At 38.6% G+C, this 27,726-nt stretch overlaps 1 protein-coding gene across 8 annotated transcripts in view; it reads left to right on the forward strand.

The window, feature by feature from the left end:
- Positions 1-27,726, forward strand: part of CHL1 (cell adhesion molecule L1 like) — a 190,260-nt gene that overhangs the window by 141,323 nt on the left and 21,211 nt on the right. For all 8 annotated transcript variants that reach the window (XM_075998462.1, XM_075998465.1, XM_075998459.1 and 5 more), the window contains 10 exons: positions 57-241; positions 5,450-5,581; positions 10,810-10,950; positions 11,288-11,399; positions 12,757-12,923; positions 15,409-15,574; positions 21,212-21,336; positions 24,803-24,904; positions 25,098-25,295; positions 26,560-26,630. In XM_075998462.1, coding sequence (XP_075854577.1) covers positions 57-241; positions 5,450-5,581; positions 10,810-10,950; positions 11,288-11,399; positions 12,757-12,923; positions 15,409-15,574; positions 21,212-21,336; positions 24,803-24,904; positions 25,098-25,295; positions 26,560-26,630 — 1,399 coding nt within the window. The remainder of the gene's footprint in view (positions 1-56; positions 242-5,449; positions 5,582-10,809; positions 10,951-11,287; positions 11,400-12,756; positions 12,924-15,408; positions 15,575-21,211; positions 21,337-24,802; positions 24,905-25,097; positions 25,296-26,559; positions 26,631-27,726) is intronic.

Consider the following 27,726-nt stretch of genomic DNA (forward strand, 5'->3'; position numbering starts at 1 on the left):
TTCTTTATATTTTCCACTTAAAAAAATGTATGTTCATTTCTCTGTTTATTTTGCAGACCAACTCCACAGATTGATTGGGAAAAAATGGGTGGTGACTTACCAAAGGGAAGAGAAAAAAAAGAAAATCATGATAAGACTTTGAAGATAGAGAATGTATCCTACGAGGACAGAGGGAATTATCGCTGCACGGCCAACAATGTCTTGGGAACAGCCTCTCATGATTTTAATGTTATAGTGCAAGGTACATTCCCCATGTTGGTTTATTCTTCTACCTTAAAAAAAAAAAAGTAAATTTATACATATAGTGAGCCTTTGCCTCTATGTCATATTTATTCAAACAGATCAATAGTTTCAACTTTTAATTGCAGTGCAGACAATTCTATTACACTTCGATTAAGCAGGTTTTTCATTTACCTCCCAAAAGCACATAAAAGAGACAAATGTCAAGAAAGGATCTCATGATGGGGATTAAACACAGACAATTCATATAATTTGTTCAAATAGTCATTAAGCCTGGTTTCCTATATCATCATATTATGAGAAATGATTTTATTGTAATATACATATGACACTGCATAATATCACATCATAAAAGAGGAGTCAGGATTATAATGGAAGAAAGAATTGAAATGGGCCTGGAAGAAAACTTGGACTTTGCTTCTTAATCCTGTAATGAACTTACTGCGTCCTTGGTCGCTTTATTTTATGTTTCTCTACCTCAGTTTCTTCTTCAAAGAAGTAAGACAGGCAGACAAATCATTGTCCTAACTCTTTTGAGGTACATTTTTGGGGGTTCAGATAATATTCAATATGTCATTTATGGGGAAAGAAAAATAGACTATGGTCAGTATGCTATAAATATGAATAATAGTTTTCTTTTTTTTTTTTTTTTTTTTTTTTGAGACAGAGTCTCACTCTGTTGCCCAGGCTAGCGTGAGTGCCGTGGCGTCAGCCTAGCTCACAGCAACCTCAGACTCCTGGGCTCAAGCAATCCTCCTGCCTCAGCCTCCCGAGTAGCTGGGACTACAGGCATGCGCCACCATGCCCGGCTAATTTTTTCTATATATATATTAGTTGGCCAATTAATTTCTTTCTATTTATAGTAGAGACGGGGTCTCGCTCTTGCTCAGGCTGGTTTCGAACTCCTGACCTCGAGCAATCCGCCCGCCTCGGCCTCCCTGAGTGCTAGGATTACAGGCGTGAGCCACCGCGCCCGGCCTGAATAATAGTTTTCTATCTAAAAGTGCAAACACATTATATACAAGTCATCTTCCCTCTGTAAATCCAATCATTTCATTTGTTGTATTTGTAGAAATAAGTAGGCAATGGTGACATCATTTTTTTAAAAAAATGGGGCAGCCACAAAATGTAGATATTGGGGCTGTGCCTAGTTGGTAGATGGGAAGTTATCTAGTTTTCCTCTGAATTTAATTGATGCAGACTACTCTCTGTGGATCTGATCACATTGAGGCCTTCCACCTATGGTTTAGTTCACTATATTGATCAAATTAATGGAATGATTACTGCATCTGTACTTACTTAGTGCTGTGTACTTAACTATTGAAAGGAATTGTCTATCTTAGGCTACCACTTAGTGACCTAGTGCTCTAGGGCACCCATTAGTATTCCAATAAAGCCCACCTCTTAAAGCTTCAATTTGCACAGGGAACACCTAAGTAATGGCTTGTTGTTTTAATTAATGGGGGAAGAATAGACTCAGACACAAATTCCACTCTCAAGTAAATATTAAGATAATTGATCTAGCCAGGTCCCTGTTTGAAATAACACTGTGTTTCCGAGTCCTCTCCATAGAGGGTATTATTAGGTAAGATGGGAAGAACAGAAAACTAAGGATGAAAATTTTTATTTTCTTTTGCTTGACAAAAGCAAAACCCATGTAGGAGAAAGCCCAATATTATGTATTAACATCAACATCTGCCAACAGTGATGTATTCCTCTGACATTAAATTATTCACAAAGAAATTCGGAGAGGAAGGGTTTTAAGGATTTATTTTATGTATATTTTAAGTCATCATTTGATGTTTCTATGTAATTTGGCTACATCGTGCAACAGGGGTGTTTTTCTATAACTTCCCCTCCACAGCACACACACACACACACCCTGGAACCAGACACGTCTAATTGTTAGCTTCTCCTACTGCAAGTTGCTGACTATTAGAAATACTTCCAGATGGCTGGAACATTGCTACGGTAGCTGAATATTTTAACAATCTGGCCACGGTTTTCTTGACTGTAAGACTGAAGCTTTCAAAAGAATTGCAAGGGTTGCAAAAAAAAAAAAGAGGGAGAGAAAATCAGGGATGTAAAATTCATTATGCAATTTAAAATGTTGACTGCAGGACTCCAAAGGAATATAGGTTTCTTGAACAAATTGTTTTCACTATTCATAAAACACCTATTAGCACTATTGAAATGTAAATAATGTTTTTATGAGGAACATTTAATCCTTTCCCCTTAGCAGAAAAACTACTAAATGTATCCTCAGTTGAATGTTTTAGGAGTTTCTCTTTACTCACACACATGAAAAGCAAATTGAGCTTAAGAAGTCTTTTTTTATTTTCAAGTGTGAAAGCAGTAAATATAACCTTCATTAATCATCTGGATGGATGAGTTCACTGTTATTCAATTTTCTTCTGCCTTCCTGCACCCTCCTCTTTCCCATTTTTTTTTTTTGTGTGTGTGTGTCTCTTTTGTAGAAACCCAAATTAAATAACAAAGATTAGCCATATGGGAAAATGGCAATGCTATTGTGTCATTTGAAAATCTAGTCCATTCTGAATACACACTTTGTGCTTAAGTAAAAGCATGGATTGTATTGTGTCTTCTCTGTATGTGATATTTCTTCCTTATTACTAAACACAATGTTATTTAAACTATAATATCCTAAATATCAAATCAAACTGCATTTCAAATCCTATAACCAGCCAGGATGTCTTAACTAAGTACCATTATATGTTCTAGATATCCATGATATGAATAATTACACATTATAATTACAGTAAAAAGAGATAAGTTAGAATAGCATCTAAAACATTCTAAATCCAGAAATCAAAATGTGGTCACAATCGCATTTCAACAGATTATTTCAAAATAAGCTTCCATCAACAATTTTAATGTTATCACTGTTTGAATTGTTTAAGCCTTTTGAATTTTAGCAAGTATAATAGGAAAGCACTTATATATAATGATATATTCATAATATAATTCAAAATAATTTTACATTTTCAAAGGATGTCATAAATTCACATGTAATTCAGTCATTGATAAACCTCATTTTCAAAGAACACATCTATTCCTAAAAAGGTTGCAATTAAATCCAATGTTTGTTGAACTTAACAATTTCTGATTTATTGGCATAAAGATATTTAATAGGAATCTGTGATAAAACAGTTTTACTAAAAAACTACCATGTTGTATGTTTTATAAACACCAAATTTTCTGTTTTATTTTGTTTTTCTATTGTTAGCAATCCCCAGTTAGCTTATTTATTAGATAGTCTCAGTGTTCATTTTCATCTCTGTTTTTAGCAACATATATTCATTGCTTTACTTTTGTATTTGCAATTATGAGAAAGTGGTTAAAGTTTCGACATAAGTGATTTGAAACAAAACCACATGGCTTCAGAGTCCCCAAGCTGCTCATTCATAGGTCCTGTCCATGTATCCATGGAATGGCAAGAACAGGAAATGTGGCTTCTTCTATTGGTGACCCAGCATGGGTTAGATGACTTCTCCAAGGCTCAGTCTTCTGTCTATAAGGTGATCAGGTGATAAATTAAGTACCCTTTCAGCCCTAACAGTAAAAGATCTTTACAGAGACACTAAGGGATTAATGAAATTTGTAAGATGAGAAAAGAATTAGAAGTGTCAATTTGATTATTCATGGAGATTTAGAGAAATACCATCATTGCTTAATTTTCTTTATTTTTAATGCTCCAAAAGCAGTCATTGTAGTTTTCTACTCTAAACATGATAATGGTCATGTTTGTGAAACTTTTTTCTCTGATTTACAATTTTTTAATTTTATTGTGTTTGTATGAATCGACACCCCCCAAAAGTGACAAAAACATCAAAAAATACAAAAAAGAAAAAAAAAAAACCTTTGACTCAGAAAGTGATCTATAGTTTATAATTTGGGCTGTTGCATTTTAAAACAAGTGATTAAATGTTTGCAGATGGGATAGATTATGAATATATATATATATATTTCACTTGGAATTTAACAATTAAGTCTGCACCCTGTGGAATAATTTCAAAGGCACTTATCTTGCTCAGACTTGAACTTGCCAGGGTTATTTGTATACTTTCATTTCTACTCATGAATTTGTGGGTATTTTCTTTTCACAGAATCCTCCCTCCTTTTTCTCCTTTACTTTAAACAATTATTGAAATGATATTTTGTATTCTATGCCTACATGTATCTTTAAAGACTTTCCTTTATGACTAAAAATGGAAATCTGGGGGAAATAACAAGCAACACCTGATAGGAATTACTATCTGCAGGTTTTGTGCAATTTTCTCTGAAATTAAATCATCCAAACCAATCCACATTTTAATCTAAGCTTTTTATTTGGTCCTGACATTCGTTGGATGAGGAACCTGAGGCCTTGGAGCCATGTGTGGCCTTCTAGATCCTTGAGTGCAGCCTTTTGAATGAATCCAAATTTTACAGGACAGATCCTTTTTTTAAAGGGGTGCACAGAGAAAGATGAAGCTTTTCTTGCCTCCTTTGGTGTTCAAAAAGAACAACCTTGAAATCAGAAGGCTGCAGGTTCTCCCACCCTATGATTTTTCCTCTATTCTTTTAAGTGCAAAAGGGTAAATGTTACTTTTAGAATTCCCTCCCTCCCTCTTGCCAAAAAGAAAAAAAAAAAACCTCTTGGAAATGAAATGATATTTTCCAAATGTATTAGTTAGATACATATAAAGATATGGATCTATAAATGGTATAAAGTCATTAATTTAAAAATATTTAAAAGCTAAAAATTTTAAATGGTTTTATTTTAAAGTGTCTCAAAATATAATTCTGGAGTATCCACCTGTTTTAGATGCCACGCTGCAGCTTGTCTAAGCTGCAGCCAGCACTAAATAATGTTACCATCTGCTTATTCCTCCCTCATTGTCTTTTAGTGGGATAGATACTTGTGTAGCTAAATGAAATAAAATATAACTAGTTTTAGTACGCTGATTTATTATTATGCATGCTGAGTCCAAATTCACTCACACACACACACACACACACACACACACACCCCTCATACTCCACAAAAACAACTCCCACCTTGCATTGCGGAAGTTTCTCAGAAAGAGCTAGTATGAAACACTTAGTGGTGTCTGCCCTCTGCTGGTGAGTGGTAGAAATACAGGCCTTAACATTTTTGGGACTTTGACATAGGTAACATCTGATGAGCTCTTCGCTTTGTCTCCAGAGCCTCCTCACTGGACCAAGAAACCCGAGAGTGCCGTGTATAGCACTGGGAGCAGTGGGATCTTGTTATGTGAGGCTCAAGGAGAACCCAAACCCACAACCAAGTGGAAAGTCAACGGCTCCCCGATTGAAAGTAAGTTAAAACGCCAATTGTAATGCAGGGCTGAAGGTGCTGTTTGATGGAACTGTGAGTGGTCAGACTCCCTGGGCATGTGTGAAGTGGAACTGGGAAGTGGCTGGATCAGCAGGGCAGGTGTAACTAGCGAGTCAAAGATTGGATCTTTCTAAGCAATTCCATTGCTCAGAACTGATATTCATGGGAGAACATTAAATAGTGTTTATACTGGCTAAGGCCTTTCATACATTATATATAAAAATAAAGCTTTTTTTAAAAAGGCAACTGGATGAGGAAGAGGATACATCTAAGGAGGAAAGCCAGTTGTCGTTCCTCTCTCTGAGAAGAAACAGGAACAGTGACAATAGTGGCTGAGGGCACAGTTCGGATGTCAGGACCTCTCTTTGACCCAGGAAGCAGCAATGCCCGCCCTGGGCTCTGCTCTTCTCAGGGACCTGCTCTGTACACCCTCTGGTCCTGCTGGTCTCCCTGATGTGAAGAATCCTCAGGGACAAGGAGACATGCCAAGCCTGAACCTGTGCCTATTACCCCTGGCTCCCTGCCCCTTCTTCACCAAGCTCCAGTGCAAAGACCTGAAAATGCCTTTGTCCAGCCAGTCCAGAGCCTTCTCCAGATGGGCTGAGCGTGGAAGGGCAGGTGTGGCTCAGGACTTCCTCTTGCCACCCCACAGAGCTCCAGTACACACCTCCAAGGAGCTTCCTGGTCCTGCCTGCACTTGAACCTAGCTCAGGCCATTTTGAATATAAGCAGAAGGACAGAACACATCTTATGTGTCAACTGATCAGCTCCATTGACAGTGGGTACAACATGGAGACACATGGATATAGGTTCCCTTTATTTTTTTGCCCTGGGGCCCCCACGTGTCTAGGATGAGCCTCCTGGTATTTCACAGACCCTGGACCCCATCTCGACTGTGCACCTTCCTACCTGTATGCTCTTAAGCTGTTTGCTGAATCTCCCCAAGCTTAACTTTTTTAAACCACACGTCAGAGATAATGATACTTGGTTGTGGTGAAATGAGGAAAAATAATGTTGGCCAGTGAGGGTAGTGATTTATTTGTAGAGCACTGTGGTAGTTTAAAAACTCTGGAGCCAGACTGCCTGTATTTGGATGCTGGCTCTACCATGTCCTTGCAGCGTGATTGGATCTTCTTAAAACCTGTCACCCACCCCATCAGTACAATGGGAGATGTACACAGCACTGACCCATGGGGTTGTCATGTGGGACTAAAAGAAATGCCACAAAGAAAATGCCTATCTCAGGGATTGCCACACAAATAGCACCTCCAACATATAGTTGATAATCATTGTTTTCACCCAGAAGACACTCAGGAAACCTTAGCCCTCATTATTAAGATCTTCAATTTAAGACTTTTTCCTCATCTCTTTAGAGAACAGAATGAGAAATTAAATATATATATATATATATATATATGTATATATATATATGAGGTTTGGGGTAGATCAAAGGGAAATGAAAACAGTTGTGCATATTAAAAATGTGCAGATTGCTGAAATAAGCAATTCAGATTTCCTTGACCATAAACATTTTATATTTGGATGGTGCTCGGCTATTTCCAAAAGCCATTCACACATTACTTGGAATCTGCATAAGAACCTTTAAAGGAGGTACTACTGTGCATATTTAACAGACTCATTCATTCAGTGATATTTATTGAGCACCTCCTATGTGCCAGAAACTGGGCTTCTTGCTTGGGCTACAGTGGTGACACGACAGAGTCCCTGCTCCGCTGGCTCTGACATTCTGGTGGGGAGAGACAGTAATAGAAAATAAGCAGGTGAGTGTGCACTGCAGTGTGAAAAGCAGAAAATAGATGGGTAAGGAGAGAGCACGAGGGAGGTTCAGGACCTAGTTGCTATTTTATTTTAAGATAATGATAGTAAGGCCCCCATGGTGGTAATTTGCGTTTGAGTAGAGACCTGCAGGAGGTGAGGAAGTCAGCCATGCATACATCTGTGAAAGCACTTTCAGGGTGGAGAGGTGAGTGAGCACAAAGCCCTGGAGGTGCGTTTGGGGTGTTGAGGCAAAGAAAGGAGGTCCCTGTGGCTGAAGCCCAGAGAAGGAGGAGGAAGCAGTGGGCAATGAGATCAGCCAGGAGGGGAAGGGCCAGGGCATGGGCAAAAGTGAGCACCTAAGTAGAGACTTGGGATTTTACTGGGAATAAGCTGGGTGGCTCTTGGAGGATTTTGAGCAGAAGAGGACACACAATCTAAATCAATATAATTTTCCTGACCTCTGAATGGAAGATGGACTGTGTAACTCCAGGTAGGAGGCTGTCTGTCGGAAAGACTCCGGGCCCACGGCTAGATTGGTGGCAGTGGTGGTTAGGTTCTGGATTTATTCCCAAAGTAGGGCCAAAAAGTTTGCTAATAGATGAGGAGGTCAAGGGTGCAAATAAACTTATGCAAGACAGCACAGCTGAATAATGGTGCCCCTCAAACCAAAGCCACGTTGCGAGTGCAAGTTCTCTCTGGGCCGTTCTTGCAGCTTTTGATCATAGCTCTCCTTGCTTCCCTGAAAACAGGTCATCAACATTCATTGGCTGGGATGTTTCATGGCAGTGGGCTGACTAGAGGATTTGCAATCTCTCTGAGCTGATAGTTTTAGGAATTGCATATCCTTTCCCTGTATTATTTCAAAATTAAATCAAAGTGATTACTATTTTTGATGACCCGCCTAACCCTTTTTACATACTCTGCATCTAATATTTTTGAGCCTCCCAGCAGCCTTGGAGAATATGTTCTGCTATTCTCCAGTTTGCAGACGTGGCAGCTGAGGCTCTGAGAGGCTACATCACTCATTGAAGGACACGACCCAGGTACATTTATACCGGAAATAGAACCCAGAAATGATTAAGTCCGGAGCTGGAGTTTCTCTCACTGTATTGCATTATTTCTCCCTGAGCTGACCAAAAACAAAACTGATAAAGGATTTCTGAATTATGCCAGGAATAGAGTGTTTTGTTTGATATTATAAAGACTCAGCTTTCTTAAATCCTGGGAGCTTCTGTTGGACTTTACCAATATGCAACGATACTCTGCAATTTCCATACCCATCCTACACAGCAGATTTGAGGAATGTTTGATTGTTTTTCATCTCAAACTTGAGACTATAGTCTCATTTCTTCCTTTTGTAATGCTGTGTTGATTCAGACCCACCCAGGGTCAAATGGTATAAGAGGAACTAAGGAGCGCGGTGGGGTTGACCCTAAAAGGCTTAGGACTCCTGGTGTCGGGTATAGGAGTGAAGAATCAGATCAGAGATTCAGTCCTCTGCAGTGTTCTTTAAGAGTTCAACTTTAACCAACATGGAAGACCTACTCATCTTGCTGTTTCCCAAGAGATAAGTAATAAATTGTTCAGCGGGATTGAATTTGCCCTCTAATGTTGCTATAGCAAATTATCACAAATGTAGTGGCTTAAGAGAGTACATATTGTACTATTTTACAATTCTGTAAGTTAGAAGTCCAACACGAGTCTTAGTGGGCTAAAAACAAGGTGTCCACAGTGCCAGGCTCCTTTCTGGAAGTTCTAGGACAATATCCCTTTCTTTGCCTTTTCCATCTTCTAGAGGCTGCCTTCATTCCATGGCCCGTGGATCCCTTCCTCCTTCCTCAAACCAGCTCCCTTGCATCTCTCTGATTGTTCTTATATATAGTCATGTCTCCCTCTGACCACAGCCAAGAAGGCCCTTCTCATTTTAAGGAGCTTTGTAATTACTTTGGGCCCACTTGGATAATTCACGATTAACATTCCTACCTGAAGGTCCTTAACCTGAATCACATCTGCAAAGTTCCTTTTACCATGCAAGGTAACGTATTCACTCATTCTGGGTATTAGAATATGGTCGTCTTTCTATGGACGTCTGGGGCTATTGTTCTAGCTACTTAGAGGGGCCATTCAGGACTAAAATGCTGCACAACATAACTTTTCCAGTCATTCCAACAAATATTTACTGACTTCCTCCTCTGTGGTACCTGCTCTTTGGGCACTGGGACACACTGCACAACCAAGGGCTTGCCCTCAGGGAGCCCACAGTCAAGTGAAAAATATATTCATTGATGACTCCTAGGAAGAAAAAGGTATATAAGAAGTCTTCTATTATAATATGCAATAGTCAATGTTTCCTATAACCTAAAACTTAGTACATTCATTATTTTGTATAAGGGAGACATAATCAGAAAAAAAGAAATTAGATTGATTGGTAACCTTGCAATTTCATTTCAACTAAAAAAATTTCTTTTATATCTTTGCCTCTCCCTTGACATTCCTAGCTAGTATGTTTTCCTTCCCACTGCTTTTTGTGTGTGTGTATCATAACAAGAGCACAGGGTTTAGAGTCAGAAAAGTGACCAAATGCTATGGGATGTGTCATTCACCTTCTCTGAAATCCAATCCCCTCACCCCTAAAATGACCAGATAAATGCTGGTCTAGCAGGTTCTGAGCAGTGTCAATGAGACAATGCACGTGTTACATCCAGTAGTGTTTTTTGGCCCTTAGTAAATGCACTGGAGATGTTAGATGTTTTCATTTCCAAAAGATATTTTCAGAATTATACTTAGATTAAGAATGGGGTAGGTTTTATTGTCCCAAAGTAAAAAAATTGGCCTCTGTTCTCAGGAAAGGTTTAGCCTTACTGGGCAAATGGAATATATGAGCAACATACCCGAAGTGGTTCAGTAGTGAAGCAAGACAAATGGAATGAAGGCTGCAAATCAGAGCACTGCAGAAGGGCAGAGAAGTGCAACAGAGACAAAGGTAGCAAGGGGAAAAATAGCAGCCAGTATTTGTAGTCTGGGGGGATCATGCATAATGTGTTGAGCATATGATTTGTGCTGTGTGGTATCTGGATCTAAATTCAGAAGAGTAAGTAAGGGTCAGTTCATTGTGGGACTTAAATGCCAAACAGATAATCTAGAATCTTTCCATGCGTGTATGTATGGAAAGTCTCTGAGCTAGAGATCAACAGATACTGTGAAAATAAATATTAATTTGAAGGAAGATTGAAAATGCAGAAAGATATCTGGAAGGAAAAATCTATGGTTGATGCTCAGAAAGTCTAAAGGATCGGCTTCAATGAGCTATTATTCTTCACCGTAAAATGGTCTTAAAATATAAATACTGTGTGACACGTTTGATAAATGGTATATAAATATTTTATGCCCTATTCTTTATCAAACTGACATTCTTTAATCTCTTTCAGATCATCCATTCGCTGGTGATGTTATCTCCCCCGGGGAAGTCAGTTTTACCAACCTACATCCAAATCATACTGCCGTATACCAGTGTGAAGCTTCAAATGTCCACGGAACTATCCTTGCCAATGCCAATATCGATGTTGTAGGTAAGCATACCTGAGAGCAGAGGTAACGTGCTGTTTTCTGCAGGAAAATGGTCAAGGTCATATTTGCAAATATGACCCATTGAATTCTTGACACATACAAGATGGGAAAAACAAGTCAGAGTCCCTTTCACTGGACATTTGGGCATTAGACTTCATGCTGAAATGATACTTTCGAACATGTATTGCATTTGGATACTTTTCTACATCAAGAATATGTGCTGTCCTGTTCAGCTATTTTTCCATTCATATTCATAGGAATGGGGCATAGAAAAAAATTAGTTTGCACATATTTCTTCCGTGAAAGTTTAAAACCGTATTTATGTTATTTTTCAAACAGATGTCCGTCCATTGATACAAACTGAAGACGGAGAAGATTATGCCACTGTGGTTGGCTATAGCGCTTTCTTACACTGCCAGTTCTTTGCTTCACCTGAGGCAATAGTCTCCTGGTAAGCTGGCTCACGGTTTTCTTAAAAGAATGTCAGTTGTAGACTTCACCTTGTTTCTTCACCGTCATTTGACAGGTCACACTGTGCCTACATGGTTACATATACCCCATGCCTCTGAAAAACAAGGTGACAAAGTTAACCATCTCTGAAAACATTGGCTAGGTTTCTAGAACTTCTCATATGGGGAAATAGAGAGAGGCATTAATGTTCATAAAGAAAAGCAAAGAATTGAAGTGATGACTAAGGCAATTTTAAAGGTAGAATTGGCTTTTTTTCATTATGGGGATATCTCAAAGTCCAATTTTACTTTACTGTTGTTTTGGGATTGTCTAAATAATTATCTACGCCTGTATTGAATTCCAAACACATTTGCTTCAACCTTTTCCAACATTCCTTTTGATGTTAATTTCAATATATTAATTGGTATCATAATCATTTACCATATTAGTTACTTTATTGAAAAGGCTTGGTTAAATGGTTCTTAAATAACTTTGCCATTGCTTTGGACGTTAGAGTGAGATGAGTGAGCCCAGGTCATAAAAGTATAGGGTCAGATCCTGTCTTTATATAAAATTGTGATACATAATTTGTTCATCATGGATTTTTTTGGCATTACTTTTTATTTTTCAAAAAAAAAACTCCATTAAAATATTATTTATCTTGGTTACTTTGATGTTGGGCACCCCCTTAAATGTTGTATCTGAGACTAGTGCCCTCATTCACATCAGTCTAGTCTCTGCCCTGTAAAATCCTATGTGAACAGCAGCCAGTTTGTCCTTCAGATTTTTAGCTCAGTCACTTATTGTGAAATGCGCAGGGTAAATCAAGCTGTGGCAGCAAATGCTTGGAAAATGGATGAATGCAGGAGGAAATGACTCTGGGGTTGATAGGATAAATGTAATCCGTGTCCACAGGACGGGCAAGACTTCCTGGCTTATAATATTTCCGAATGACCAATGTTCTCCCAGGACAGCAGGAGGTTTGGAAGGTTCATTATCTCTTTCAATTACTAGCTTTCCCATTTAGAACCCTGGAGCAATCATTAACTAAAGAGTTCAACATCAATAAGCCAGAAAATATTTATTAAGCTCTGAGGACACATGCAAAATGGTGCTGGTAGCTATGAGAAATGCAGCAGAGGCATAGAGCATGGGCTGGGATTTTCTGTAGCCACAGTCTAGTCAAGCAGATAAGATATACTTCCAAGATCCATTCGGAGAAAAATATAAAACCCAGTGGAACATTTGCTAAGCTCCTAAAGAAGGAATTAGCCTTGAATGACAGCAGTGACCAATATCAAAAAATACTGTACAATTCCGCCATACCCCAGATTGATTTAGGCTTTCTGTGTCCACAGGCAGACGGTGGAAGAAGCAAAACCCCTTGAGGGCAGGAGGTACCACGTCCACGAAAACGGCACATTGCAGATCGACAGAACCACCGAGGAAGACGCTGGGTCGTACTCTTGCTGGGTAGAAAATGCTATAGGAAAAACTGCAGTCACAGCCAATTTGGATATTAGAAGTATTTTTTATTTCACTGTTACTTTGCATGAATTCTCACATGGGTTCGGTCTGTCTTCATGTTCCCAGCTGGAATAATATAATTTAAATTTGAGCGCTTGTTAAAGTTCTTTAGACTGCTTTTCAAAATGCAGTCTGCATTGTGTTTCATCTAAAAGTCCATCATCACAAGAATTACAGGGCATTCCGATAGTGTGTACATAGCTCTATACAATTTTAAGAGGGAGCTAGGTGTCCTTAGTGATGGATGACTGGCGATCTTTAAAATTCTCTATTTTGAGGTATTTCTGTAACTGTATATTATTTCAAAACCAACACAAGGTAATGTGACCAGTAACCAAGTCTTTGAGCTACACATTTGGCAAACTCATAAAGGTTCAGCTCCATAAAGATTGAGACGTTACTGAATGAGGCTTCTGAATCTTAAACAACTTTTTATTCTTTTTCTTCAGAACAAAGTCCTAGGAGCTGTTAACAGGCCCTTGGCCTTCACAATTTTGATTTTAACATTGCTCAGAGAATATTTTTCAGGGAAACGCAAAAAACAGAAAGGTTCTACAATAATGGTAGGGAGGATTAGTGTTTCTTCTGTCATGTCCGTATCTTGGCCTGCTCCCCACCTCTGCCCAGATGTAGGGGCACATATTTGTTTGATCTTCTGATCATCTGTTTGATTATCTGTTTTCAACTGGTACCTTGACATTTGTTTTTCCCTCTCTTCCCATGCACGCTATTCCTTCCTTCTTTTTTCCATTTCTTTCGTCCTTCTATTTTGTCTTCTATCCTTTTATTATTTTATGATATCTGCCTCTTTCTGTGCCCAAAGTTATCCAACGTGTCACCCCATGCACTCTATTTTTTAAAGTACACAAATACTCTCCCACAATGTCTACTAATCTCTGATGTCTTCCTGCATTTTCACGCGTCATGTACAATTTTCAAGGTGCCTTTGTGAAATCAATGAAGATGGTTGTTTTATACTTCAAAAAGTAAACCTATATCAAGGTTAAGTAACTCAGCCAGGTTCATAGTCAAAGAGAGTGAAGCCTGGAATCTAAGTGAACCTTCGCATTTCTAGTGCCCAACACAGTGATTGGCCCAAAGTGGACCTCGAAACTGCTAGTGGCCAGAGAGGTGGCAAGTTTATAAACTTTTACTGTGCTCTCATGTCTCTTTTATATGTAAGGAACATAGGTATAAATCATATCGGTGAAGGATTAAGGGCATAATATTTGCATATAAAAAAAGAATGGAGAGAGTAGAATTGAATAGGAGACTGGATAGTGATTAAAAGCATGAACTTTGGTATTGGCCAGATTTGGGTTCAAATCCTGGTTCAGTCCCTTACCAGTTAGGACACCTTGGTCTTGTCACTTAACTTCATTGGAGCCTCAAGTTATCTTCTCTGTAAGGTGAGAATATTAGCATTCATAGAGATGTTAAAATTATCAAATGCCACAATGAATGTGAGCTTCTTAACAGAGTTCTGGTAAATAGAGAAGTGCTTATTAAAGGGTACCTATTGTTATTTAATGGATTTCTGACTTTAAATTTAGAATTAGGAATAGGATGTTTAATAATTCACTGAAAGTTCATTGAATTTAATGATCTCTTCAAGTTTCATGCTTGGGATAACAAATACTTTCATTAACACTTTCAGTTTTTATTCAGTTTCTTAAGAAACATGTAGATCTCAATTATTCTAGAGTATGATCATGGAATTGGAGGTCAGCTTCTGCAATTTGGTCCCTAAGTGCCAAGTACCATATTAAAAGCATACCTACTTTTAATAAAGCCTTAAACAGTAAGGATTGCATGTATTAAAATAATCACAGTGAAGCAAACATTTCTCAGGGAAGCTTCATATCATTAATATTACCAATTCACTCACTGTAACTCATCCAACAAGAAGGTCAGCCAATGTGTACCGAGTGCATACTGTGTGCAGGCTCCCTCTTGGTTTGGGGACACTGAAGTGTGACAAAACACACACAGGCCCTACCTTGACCGGCTCACGTCCTAATTCCTCACCTTCATGTTGGTAGTTCATCCATGCATGGTTTTTTACATTTAGCCTTAGGTTTCTGAGTTAATAATAAACATACTAATAGAAAAAAACTAATTGCCCTCTTTAACAACAACAACAACAAAAACCAGTGATTTGGTTATATATCCAGAATTGTATTATATTATTTTCAATGTCTAGAGACATTTGTTTGCTCACACTTTGCTTATTCCCTTTGCCCAAGAAGTAGTGAGGGAAACTGCTAAACTATTAATTGATACTTTCACCTAAATTTTGCCAGATGCCCAGGTCTGGATGGAAAGTAATGATACATGATGTTAGGAAATTATAGGGGGACAAACAGTGCCTGAGGATTTGATGATTATGTTGACAATTTTGGTTGATTAACTTGCAGTCACTTAGTATACAAGATAAGCTGTCCTCTGCAGTTCTAACTAACATTGTTGTTTGGTCAAAACAGATGCTACAAAACTTAGGATTTCTCCTAAGAATCCTCGCATCCCCAAATTGCACGTGCTCGAATTACATTGCGAAAGCAAATGCGACTCGCATTTGAAAGACAGTTTGAAGTTGTCTTGGAATAAAGATGGAGAAGCCTTTGAAATCAACGGCACAGAAGATGGCAGGTGGGTCAGCTATCATGGTATGTCTTAATATTTTCTTGGGAAGAACACTTTGCATTTCCAAAAAAATAGTTCTAAAAGGTATGCATACTGAATTAGGATTCAAAAACTGACTAATAGAAAAAGAAGCCACTGTAGATAATTGAGGCAGATTTATTGCAGAAGCTTGGATGCTTACAAAAAAAAAAAAAAAAAAAAAGACTGGAAGAGGTAGGCCTAGAAGGGGCTGCATATTAATCTTTTGGGTTCATGATCACACGGCACTGCAACTGCAATCCAGATATCTGGAAACTGCTCCTGTCTCAGAGGCACCTCCTCCCATATATACAACTGGTGGGTCTGCCTACTGACCATTTTCATGTCTGCCAGGGCCACCGTCTGCTCCCACTTCCCAAGAGAAGGTGATGTCCCTTTCCCTTCTAATTTCCAATCTCTCATGAGTCTATCTAACTGGCAAGACCTAAATCATATCTGGGATTCTTCCTGCAAGAAAGTATTGGCAGGTATATTTGAGTCTTGCAACATATGTATAGAGAATATAGAAAAAATATATAAGAGAGAATATAGAATAAGGTGTGAATGCATACTTATTAGCACTAGACAGTATCAAGTGCATCGAAGGAGAAAAGAATCAATATTTACCGAATGTCTATGTTTTCAAACATGTGAAGATCAGCTTTGCTTCTTTCTGCATTGTCACTAAACAGGGTCAAAACCTGACATCTTGGAGCCAAATCTCACGTGCAGTTAGGTTTTATTATTCATCATTCTGGAAAATAAATCTGAACGCCTTTAGGTGGGACATGCACTGCTGGGATGAGACAACAGCAGTGTCATGATGAAGAACATGGAGCTCAGAGTTGTGGGTTTGGAGCTCAGAGTTGTGGGTTTGAATCCCAGCTCTGTCACTTACTGGGTTTATGCCCTTGGACGAGCTGTTTGACATATCTGTGCCTTAGTTTTACATTCTATAACATAGTTTGATTATAAAATTTTAAAGAAAAGTACCTTCATCATAGGGTTACTCTCAATTAACATATCAAACACTTAGAAAATATTAAGTGCACAGTCCGTTTTTGTTATTATGATTCTCACTACTCATTTCTCCAGTCTACCTCTCTCATTCCTGTTACTTGCTAGGCCTCTGTTGGTATTTGTGTGTGTGTGTGTGTGCCACCTTAGTGCAAAGGCTTTGGTCTCAGCCTCGGTCTTTAATTTGTTCTATCTTCTCCTTCCTGTGCATATAAAGATTTGCAGAAAGGCAGTGTACATATGGCAACCAGTTGTCACTGGAACAAGAGGAGATTAATTATACATACCTAAAGGCTACACTCAGCTTCAGGTTAGGTCTCAGTTGACCTGCCGACTGCTCAGATCTGCCTAAATTGCTCCTCTTTTGTCACTACTGCCTGGTTATCTGGGGTCTTCCATGTGACCTCTGGGATATGGCCAAGAAGGGAACCAGAGACCCATGCCTTGTTGGTAATGTGACATACACACTTAGGCTCTGCCTCAGAATCACTAGTGAGCCTCTTTGTGTGGCCAAGTTTTATAGTTTCTGCAGGATACTGAAGCTGATGCTCCGATGAAGCTCTGGCTACCCAACTAGGCTGAGCAAATGACACAGATGTCCTTCCACTTTTCCCCAAACAAATGGTGGGGGTGAGGGAAAGTAACCTTAGCTCAGAAGAGGCCTCCAGAATGGGGAAGGCTGAGAGTGACTGCTGCCAAGGGCAGGCATAGAAATATAGCACAGAGATGAGGTCACAGGTGTCTGCCAAATTTGTAGAGAACAATTGGTAACCTCATGCTTCTCGCCTTCTTCTGGGAAACCTTCTCCTTATCACTAAGCTAGAGACAGAAGCCTTTACCCAGAAATTTCTACTCAAATGTACATAGTGCACAATGAGAAGTGAGAATTCCTCCCTCTCTTCCCTCCTGTCACCTTTCCTGTGCAGGGGTGTGGTTAGGTACTGGGAACTGCCACTCTGGGCCATCATATCCCCTGGGCACCTCGTGTCATGCTAGTACCTCCTATGCACAATGTCCCTCATTACTCCTCATGGCAACTCCATTAGGTAGGCTCTGCATGTCTACCCTGCAGGTGACTACAGACCACGCACTATGGTTACGAAAAGTGCAATGTAGCGTGGATATGGAACTATTTTTAAAATTTATACTGTGCTTAACAAAGGTAATGGGAGATGGTCCATAATGGTAGGCAGAGTGAAGGATCCAGATCTGCAATGGTAGGGAGGGGAGGATGTGCTACATACTGATATCAGGCCGGGAGGGCGTGGGAGGACAGAGTGTGAGAACACAGTGGGAGGTTCTATCCTTGGCATCCAGGAAGGGCTGCTTTTCCCTCTAGAAATGGTGGCACATGCAAGGGGTGCAGGGAGAGGATGATGCAAAGATGATAAGGGAGGCATCGCGAAGTGTCTCCTCCTAACGAATTCGGAACCGAAGTAATTTGTTCAAGCAAAGAGGCCGAGAGGCAGGAGGGATGGGAGTTGGGGACGTGGAAATATCAACCATGGGAAATGTGATTAGTGATAAGCCAGAAATGAATGAAATCAATTTGATTAATATCATTAGCAACACTCTCCGAGCACATACTATGCCCAGCTGTATACACTAATCACTTTATGGGCTTTACCTCATTTACTTCTCCTAAGGAGAAAGAAAATGCTGTTATCCCCATTTTTTACATGAGGTGAATTAGGCTCAACGTTTTGTTCAAGGTTATACAAATAATACGTAATAGGAACCGAGCCTCAAACAGAGGTCTCTGAACAGAGAACCATCATATCACATTGGCCCCAGGGAAATGGCTATTATTCAGGTGGAACGGGCTGAGGCAACAGCAGAGGGTAACACGGATTAGGGACCAGCAAGCTGGAGATTGCAGGTGATGGAGATTTTAGGGCAATAGGTTTCTCAGGTGAGGTGATGAAGCAGGTAATGACAAACAGGAAAAGATTGGGACACAACCCAAGACACGAAGATGAAGCCAAAGAACAGCTTCTATGAGAGGAGAAATGACAGGTCTTCTTTAAACAGGACCCAGTTGACCTATGATGGGAGCATAAGGTGAGAGAAATAAGCAAATGTTGTCTCAGGCAGAGAATTTGGAGCTGTTCGTTACTGCAGCACAATGTAGTGTGTCCTTGCTAACGCAAATAGTTGTCAGATTTTGACGTGTGACAAAATTACCTAGGCGTCATGTTCAAATGCAGTGGCGTTTCTTCCCACCTGCAAATCTTCTGATTGGAAACTTGAACTGAGGCTGGGGCATGACATGTTTAATAAGCTTCTTAGACACACGATCCCACCAAATTTCAAGAGCCAGTGGGGTTGGGTGCGTGTAATCCTAGCACTCTGGGAGGCCGAGACAGGCGGATTGCTCGAGGTCAGGAATTCGAAACCAGCCTGAGCAAGAGCAAGACCCCGCCTCTACTAAAAATAGAAAGAAATTAATTGACCAACTAAATAAATATATATATATATATATATATATATATACACATACAAAAAATTAGCCGGGCATGGTGGCGCATGCCTGTAGTCCCAGCTACTTGGGAGGTTGAGGCAGTAGGATCGCTTGAGCCCAGGAGATTGAGGTTGCTGTGAGCTAGGCTGATGCCATAGCACTCACTCTAGCCTGGGCAACAAAGTGAGACTCTGTTTCTAAAAAAATAAAATAAATAAAATAAAAAAAAAAATAAAATAAAGAGCCAGTGGGTTACTCAACCTTGATTAATTTGAGATACCTAAGGCATATTTATGCAATTGGAAAAAAATAAAAGCATAATACAACAGTAAGTTACCCCCAAATTGATAACCTTCTTTCTAGCCTGAAGCAGTCCATGCCAGGGTGCAAGATTTCAGCTCCTAGTGGCCCTCAAGGTTGAGTAGCTTTGTTTAGGGTAGAAAAGCCCTATTGCAAGAGGTTATTAAACCGTGATACTTCACTAAGAAGGAAAAACTTTTCAAAAATTGTCATTGTATGGGGTGTATTTGACAATGTATCAAATGGACACTTAACTAACATGAACTGAGAAGTTAATTGATGTCAAAATTTTAACATGTCTAAAATTACAGTGACATTCTTAACTAGCGACACCAAGTAGTACTGGTTGGCAAATCATTTGGTTATTGGTATAGGAATAAGAGACTGACTCCGTTTACACAGTCAAAAGGCAGAGCCATGTGTAATTTTATTGCAATTTGAAAGGATTTCCTTTAATTCAAAATTCGTGGCGTTTCATATGGGTTTTGTATTTAAAATCTCAATTATACAAGAGTCTCCCTTTCTCTCCACAAGGATGATACTAATTAATTAATGTCAACTAAATGAATGGTAAATGATGTGAATATATTTTAAATTTAATGGAACTTTAAAAAAAATATTTGAATAGTTATGTAGATAATACAAAAGTATAGGATAAAAGGCATAATTTGTAAAGGAGCAATTTTCATGTAGTAAACCTTATTACTACAAATTGGAAAGACAGAACAAATGATGTTACAAAAAGCTCATTGAAATGATTTGCGAAAAGAAGTACTAGACTGCCATCTACTGTTCAAATAAATCACAGTTTAATGGTTAGATTTTCTTTCCTTTTTTTTTTTTTTTTTTTTTTTTTTGAGACAGAGTCTCGCTTTCTTGCCTAGGCTAGAGTGAGTGCCGTGGCGTCAGCCTAGCTCACAGCAACCTCAAACTCCTGGGCTCAAGCGATCCTCCTGCCTCAGCCTCCCGAGTAGCTGGGACTACAGGCATGAGCCACCATGCCCGGCTGATTTATATATATATATATATATATATATATATTAGTTGGCCAATTAATTTCTTTCTATTTTTTTATGGTAGAGACGGGGTCTCGCTCAGGCTGGTTTTGAACTCCTGACCTTGAGCAATCCGCCCGCCTCGGCCTCCCAGAGTGCTAGGATTACAGGCGTGAGCCACCGCGCCCGGCCCTTTCTTTCCTTTTTATTTGTACAAATTTATGGGGTACATGTGCAATTTTGTTGCATGTGTAGATTGCGAAGTGGTAAAGTCAGGGCTTTTAGGGTATCTGTCACCCTAACATTACCAGATATTAATTTGTGTTCTACTTGGAATGTGAAGGGGTAGAGAAAAGGGAGATTTGTGAAAAATAGAGATTATCAGACTCCATCTCAGCTATTTTGGCCCTATGGAATGGGAGTGGGATTCATAAATCTGCCTTTATAAGAAGCACCCCAGTTGCTTCTATGTGGTAGTTTCCTAAACATAGTTTAAGAATTATTCAAAAATATCCTAGCTATTGTAAGGTATAGTGCACTCTTTAAACATGCTAGGAGACTAGACATACAGTTCCGTCACTAACCCATGCATCACAGATGGTTGAGTTTTCTAACTTCCTAAAAATGTGATCCCATTTGTGGGTATATAGACATCTGTATATGCTTGAATAATGCTTTATATCCAGGTTTCATCTGTGGCATTCTCTAATCAAATTTGCATTATGTAAAATTGTTTTTCCACTTTTTCTATAACTGTTTTCCATGGGGAATATACATTTTCAAAAGGATTGTACATTTCAGTGGTTTCTGTTGTTTTTATCCTAATCATACACTTACTTTTTTTTCTGGTAGGATAATTATTGATGGAGCTAATCTGACCATATCTAATGTCACTTTAGAGGACCAAGGTATTTACTCCTGTTTAGCTCAAACTGCTCTCGATAGCATTGCCGATATAACTCAAGTAACTGTCCTTGGTAAGTGCACTAACTAGTGAGAAATCTCTATTCTTTTTTGTCCCCATTGCTGATTGAATTCTATTGTTCCTAGGCAATAAAGCTAATGATTATTTCAGCCTCTGCACATATACTGTTAGTCTGAATTTTTCGTGTAAAAAGTAACACCACTTTCAGATGCTTTCTTCTCTTCTCATAGAAAAGAAATTAATTAATGCTTAATTTCTCTTCCCTACATGGGTAAGGTTGCTAAGCACAGTAGGAGGTAAGCAGTGCTATCAGCTGAAAGAAAAATAAAGCATGCTCGAGTTCCTAGTGCTTTTTGAGCTATGCTTTCCTGTTGTGCAGAGAAATAGGGCTGAGGCACGAAGGTGGGCTAGAGCCAAGGGGTCCAGGTGAGGGTCCAGAGATGGCTGCAAGGGGGTCATAATCTAAACCAGAGGCACAGACTGACATCTCTGCATTGCAAGAAGGGTGATGAGAGACTTCCAGCGTTCTGCAAAAGAATGCCTTCGATTTTTTTTTTAGATGACAATGCTCATTAGAAAACAGTGTGCACGCTCCACTAGTGTAATCAATGCAATTACCCCTGAAATCACCAATGTTTAAAGCTCTTAGACCATCTGTTGGATGTTTTCCAATTTCCCTTCCAGATTCACTCTCTACCAGCTCTTTGACCTAGCAACTTGGCTTGTAAGGGCAACATCAAATAACCACTTACCCTCTAGCTTTCATTTGGTTCAGCCAACGGGGAACCCTGGGGGTGGAAGAGGGTGGGTGGGTTGTTAATACTCCTTACTCTTTCCCTGCAGGAAAGCCAAAGTCATAGCTCATTCAGATGGGCTTTCTCCACACAATTCCTTCTGTTGGGATTCTAGTGACTGCTACCCTGTCACCAGTATTTCAAGTCCCTGCTCCCCCACTCAATCCCCTGAATATCCTGATCACACCTTTTTAAGAGCTTTTATTAAAAATGTTAGAAATATCCTAACTGGTGTCTGCTATTAATTATTTAATAATTTTTCTACGGTGACCCCGGTGGCTACAGACATTTTCCCATTCCCCATTTATTCTGTTTCAGTGGGCACCATTTAGTCTTCCCTTTTGTTGGCTGATAATTCCTTAGACGTGTTTGGTTTTGCATAAATTCTTTTATCCTATGTAGACTAATCACTGTTGTTAACAGGCCTTTGTATCTTTAGCACTCAGGTTGCTGGGGCCATAGGTAGGTTGCTAGCTAGGGGGTGTGGATACAGACTAAGAGGAAAAAATGCAGTCTCTTCAGAGGCAGACTGATGGAAAATGGACAAACAGGCTGGATCTCTGAAGTGAAGCAAATGACCACCAGGTTAGGTTCTAAAAAAAAACAAGACCGGTTCCCAGGTTGTAGAAGGTATGGACTTGTACACTTGACTCAGCTAGATGGGACCTTTGGCGATAATAGGTATTTGAGCTTTCTCAGGGTTCTACAAACAGAAAGGTTCAATCCTGTAGTAATTATTCCAGCAGTAATGCATCAGATAAAAATAGCTGGGCTTCAGATAAACTGGAATTTATCCCAGACCAAAAGAGTATAGGGGTAAGTGTCAACACCCATGGGCTTTGCCCCTGAATATTTTGAGCAATGGCAGGCACCAAGAGGCTTGCGTTTCCTACTTCTTGGTGTTTGCTTTCTTAATTTACTTACACAAATTAAGATTTCATTCTTTGATTCTTGTAATAAGGCTGCCATTTTATAGAACCATTAAATTTTGTTAATTTTATATAAATAGTGACTATGATTATATGTACTATTTAGATATGCAGTAATCTACCAAATTTTTTAGAATAAAAACAATTTTCAAGGATTATTCTATGAGATAGGTTGCATTTTTTTTTAACTACTTCTTTGAGTTTGCATTCTCAATTTGTAGACCAATCTCTGGTTTACAAAAGCGTATCTCAGCAACTGAAAATAATGAATAACCATAGATATAGAGGTGGGTTTCTAAGAGACTTCTTTTTCCCCCTGGGAAACAGTTTTTAAAAGCATATACTTGACCCATTTCATTCAGAAGTTGTTTTCAAAAGCCTTGGCATAGACATGCTTTTAGGAATATCATTTTTTAAAACTCTCAGCTGCAAGTTCATCAGTTTTAGCCCCATAAGATTCTTAAAGGAAACAGATTCTAATACCATATGCAGCATGCAGCCTTGGTTATTTCAGGAAACTTCAGAAACCAGTGGACTCTCAGTAAGTAATGAAGAGAAAATGAGTTATCTAAGCTCAGAGATTCTTAAAACCATTGAGGAAATACTTCTTATTTAAGGCCCTAAAGTTTGGGCACATTCGTGAGCCACATTTAAAAAATAAGCATGTCTGATTCTGAATTGAAAACAATACTTTTTGTCACTGTAAATTTTCAACAATTGGCAAGTATTCAATAGGAGCAATAGCTGATGCTTTCCACTTGGAGAAGAAAGAGCCCCTTGAAAGGCCACGTTAGATAATACCCTCATTATCTCCTCTGGGGAAAGATAAATGTCCTTCAATACTTGAGAGAATTCAGATCAAATTTGGAGGCATGAGGACCATTAGAGATAAGATTTATTTTTACTCTTGCTTTATGTTAAGAGTACCAGAAATTTCCATGTTCTTTAACACTCTAAAATTTGTCATCACCTACTCAATTTTCCAATTTCTGTAACAACAGTTATCAGTGCCAAATTTCTCTCTTCCAATATGAGCTGCTTTGCTACTCTTTTTTCAGTACTCTAGGTCAAGAGAGTATACGAGTTGCTTTATTATTAATATATTGAAAATTCATTGTTATAAGTCACAATAATAATGAAAACCCAACACAGTTGCAGAAAAGAAAGGCAGAGATTGTGCTCTCCATCTTATTTTTCTATTACTACGAGACCTAATTTTTATTGTTTTAATATGGTAATTATATGCATGATTGAAGTGATAATATATTTTTCACTTATTCATATAGTCACACAACATTTATAGGCAAGGTACTGTGGCAATTCAAAGATTAAAATAATGGTTTTTCCTCTTGAAGGTCTTTTTAGTAACACACAGGAGATGCATGAGACATATAAATAAGTATGAGCTGGAATAAAATAAGTGATCTATTTGAGATACATCATGTTTCTCAAAGTTGAGTGTGCATAATCATCACGCAGGAAAATTGTTTGCAAATGCAGATTCCTGAGCCCGCCTCCTTCATTGAGTCAGAGATAGGGCCTAAGAATCCTCATTGTTAATGGCTACTGCTAAAATAATTCTGATGCCCCTGGTCAAGGCTAACCCTAGAGGGAGATAATATGGTCAACTGCGAGAATAGAAGTGAAGGAAGCATCATTGGAAATAGAACCTCCGAGGCTGGTGAGATGTGAACAACCAAGAGTGGAGATGTCTTGGAGTGAGAGAATCGGGTAAACAAAGGCAAAGATCTGCATTTTCCTTACTTTTTTTTTTGTTGTTGTTGTTATTAATTAGATGTTCCGGATCCACCAGAAAACCTTCATTTGTCTGAAAGACAGAACAGGAGTGTTCGGCTGACCTGGGTAGCTGGAGATGACCACAATAGCAATATTAGCGGTAGGAAGACTTGAGATAACTATTTATTTTCCTTACCTCCTAGAGTTAAAATTAATATTGAAGCCGTTTTTAACCACCCTTGGTGGATTGTCCTTCTTAAACTATCCTTTAACATTTTTACTATCATGTATAAATTTTAGTATAACTTAATCATGCTCAATACCTTCTGTTTTCCCCACATCCCCACTGCCAGAGTATATTGTTGAATTTGAAGGAAACAAAGAAGAGCCAGGAAGGTGGGAGGAATTGACTAGAGTCCAAGGACCGGAAACGACAGCGATGTTACCTTTGGCTCCGTACGTGAGATACCAGTTCAGGGTCATCGCCATCAATGAAGTAGGGAGAAGTCAACCCAGCCGGCCCTCAGACCACCACGAAACACCTCCAGCAGGTACGTAGGTTCTCACGTCAGGTTTCTAACAAAATATTTCAGTCTGGCCCCATCTTTGAACATCTTAAAAAAAACAACAAAAAAAAAAAAGATTGATAGAGTAGTGTAGGACCTTAGATTTCTCCAAATAGCTCGAAAGGTTCTATAAACTAACAACAAAAAACATTCAAAGTACATCAGTCTCAGAAGTATTTCATGGGAGTTTGACAGAGAACAGGGAATTAGGGGGTTGGTACATGAGAAAACACAATCCTGAGTAATTTCTGATGTCTAGATATCAAGTCTAAACCAGATACCAGCAAGTAAGTTCTACATTAGAGTTCAGTATGTAGGAAACTCAAGGATTCAACTTTCTGAAAAAAAGCTTTGGACTCACTATAGGCACTTAGTTACATTTTCAATATGTTTAACATCATTAATTTTTATATGTTTAGTATATTTTTATATTTAAATATCTATCCAAATTCCCAAGGTGCTTTTTTAAAATTTTTTTTAAGATGCTTTTTTTTTTTAATCTCAAGAGTGAGAGTGCTGAAATTTGTGTCACTGAATTGGCACTGGTCATAAATGTGGTCTAGCATGCTAATTTTTCTGCCCTTGGATAAGATAAGTACCCTAGGATATAATTCTCCTTTTGGACTGAGAAAAACCAAGTTGAGGTAATAACTGAATCGGACACTTGTGTGATTATAGAGTATGTAAGACTTTGCAATAAACGCCATACTTTGCTATTGCTAATAAAAAGGATCGATCTGAATACATTGATGGCTATATTATGTGTTCTTCTCTATTTGATGTCTCTAAAACTTGGCTGGCTGTTCCTATTAGTACATAGTGTTCAATTTTATTCTCATACAGGCAAATAGTCACAACATATATTTCTAATGCCAATTCTAATAGAAAAGGAAATGAGGTTTAAAATTAAAACATATTTTAAAAGTAGATTTAGAATTAAAAAGGAGGTTTAAAAACTTTAAATGAAGGTTTAAAATTAATACATATTTAGTAAACCATCTACTCTTCATTGGGGAATAATTATATCACTCCAAGAACACTATTTTACTCTTTTAAGTAAAATATATATATAGAACTATATATATTTAAAAGCTGCCTTAAATCTTTTTTTTAGGAACTAAACCAGATAGACATTAATAAGTATAATCAAAGTTATTTAAATATCTTATTTTGGCAGGTATGATATAATGATTTACCCAGGAGTTACAATACAGTGGGAAAAATAATGTTAATGCTTATACTTTTTCAGCTCCAGACAAGAACCCACAAAACATAAGAGTTCAAGCCTCTCAACCCAAGGAAATGATTATTAAATGGGAGGTGTGTATTCCTTAATGTTTTATGTATTTCTTTGTGCTCTTTTTTCTTTCTCTTAGGTCTGCATGCTAAGTACAGTGATAGAATAATCTTTTTTAAGAACAAAGGGATACCATTTGGGTATGAAATGAGTTTGTGAGTCGTCATCACTGTATATTTTTAAGATCATTGTGATTAGAATGATCAATTGTGAAATAGTAAAACACTAGTAAAAAATTTAAGGAATACTGGTGATTTAGTCGTAATATGTTTCCCAAAGTTTCAGATTCCTAATAGTTTTCCCATTCAAAAAAATAGTGACAATTTCAAACTAAACACAGTATATGGTCTACTACTGCGGTCCCCAACACCCAGGCCGCAGCCTGGTACCCTGTAAAGCCTGTTAGGAACCAGGCCATGCCCTGCCTGAGCTTTGCCCGCTACCACCTTGCCTCTGTCCGTGAAAAAATTGTCTTCCATGAAACTTAGGGACCGGAGCCACACAGCAGGAGGTGAGTGTCAGGTAAGCAAAGCTTCATTTGCATTTGCATTTGCTACCCATGGCTCACATGGCTGCCTGAGCTCTCCCTCTCCCCCAACCCCTTGCCACCCCCCATCATTCATCCCTGGAAAATTGTCTTCCATGAAACCGTTCTCTGGTGCCAAAAAGGTTGGGGATCACTGGTAGATATTATGCACATAAAAAGGATTACTCCAAAAGAATAGTCACCACTTGCTAAGCACTATTAGTCATTTTGCACATTCTTTTCTGATTTTGAGAACAACCTTGCCAAGAAAATACCATTAACATCTTGTTCTAGATCCAGATATGACATCCAGGGCGGTGAGTGTTTTGTCCATCACTACACAGCTTGAAATTAGCAAAGCTAGGCTGTAAACATGGGTATCTTTGGTCTTCAAATCTCGCTTTTTCCACCTTCATATATCTCTGTTAAATGTTGCTAGATAGACTTCTCTTTGAATTCAGTCTAAAAGTTTATTATCTGCTCAGAGAACTTTAATTAGTCTAGTGTCATTTCCAAATTTCTTCTGTAAGAGTGAAGAACTTTATTTTGCTCTCCTACTTGGACATATTTCATAAGCAAGTATATTGACCTAC

This window comes from Microcebus murinus, chromosome 28 (genome assembly GCF_040939455.1).
Source record: "Microcebus murinus isolate Inina chromosome 28, M.murinus_Inina_mat1.0, whole genome shotgun sequence".
NCBI lineage: Eukaryota > Metazoa > Chordata > Mammalia > Primates > Cheirogaleidae > Microcebus > Microcebus murinus.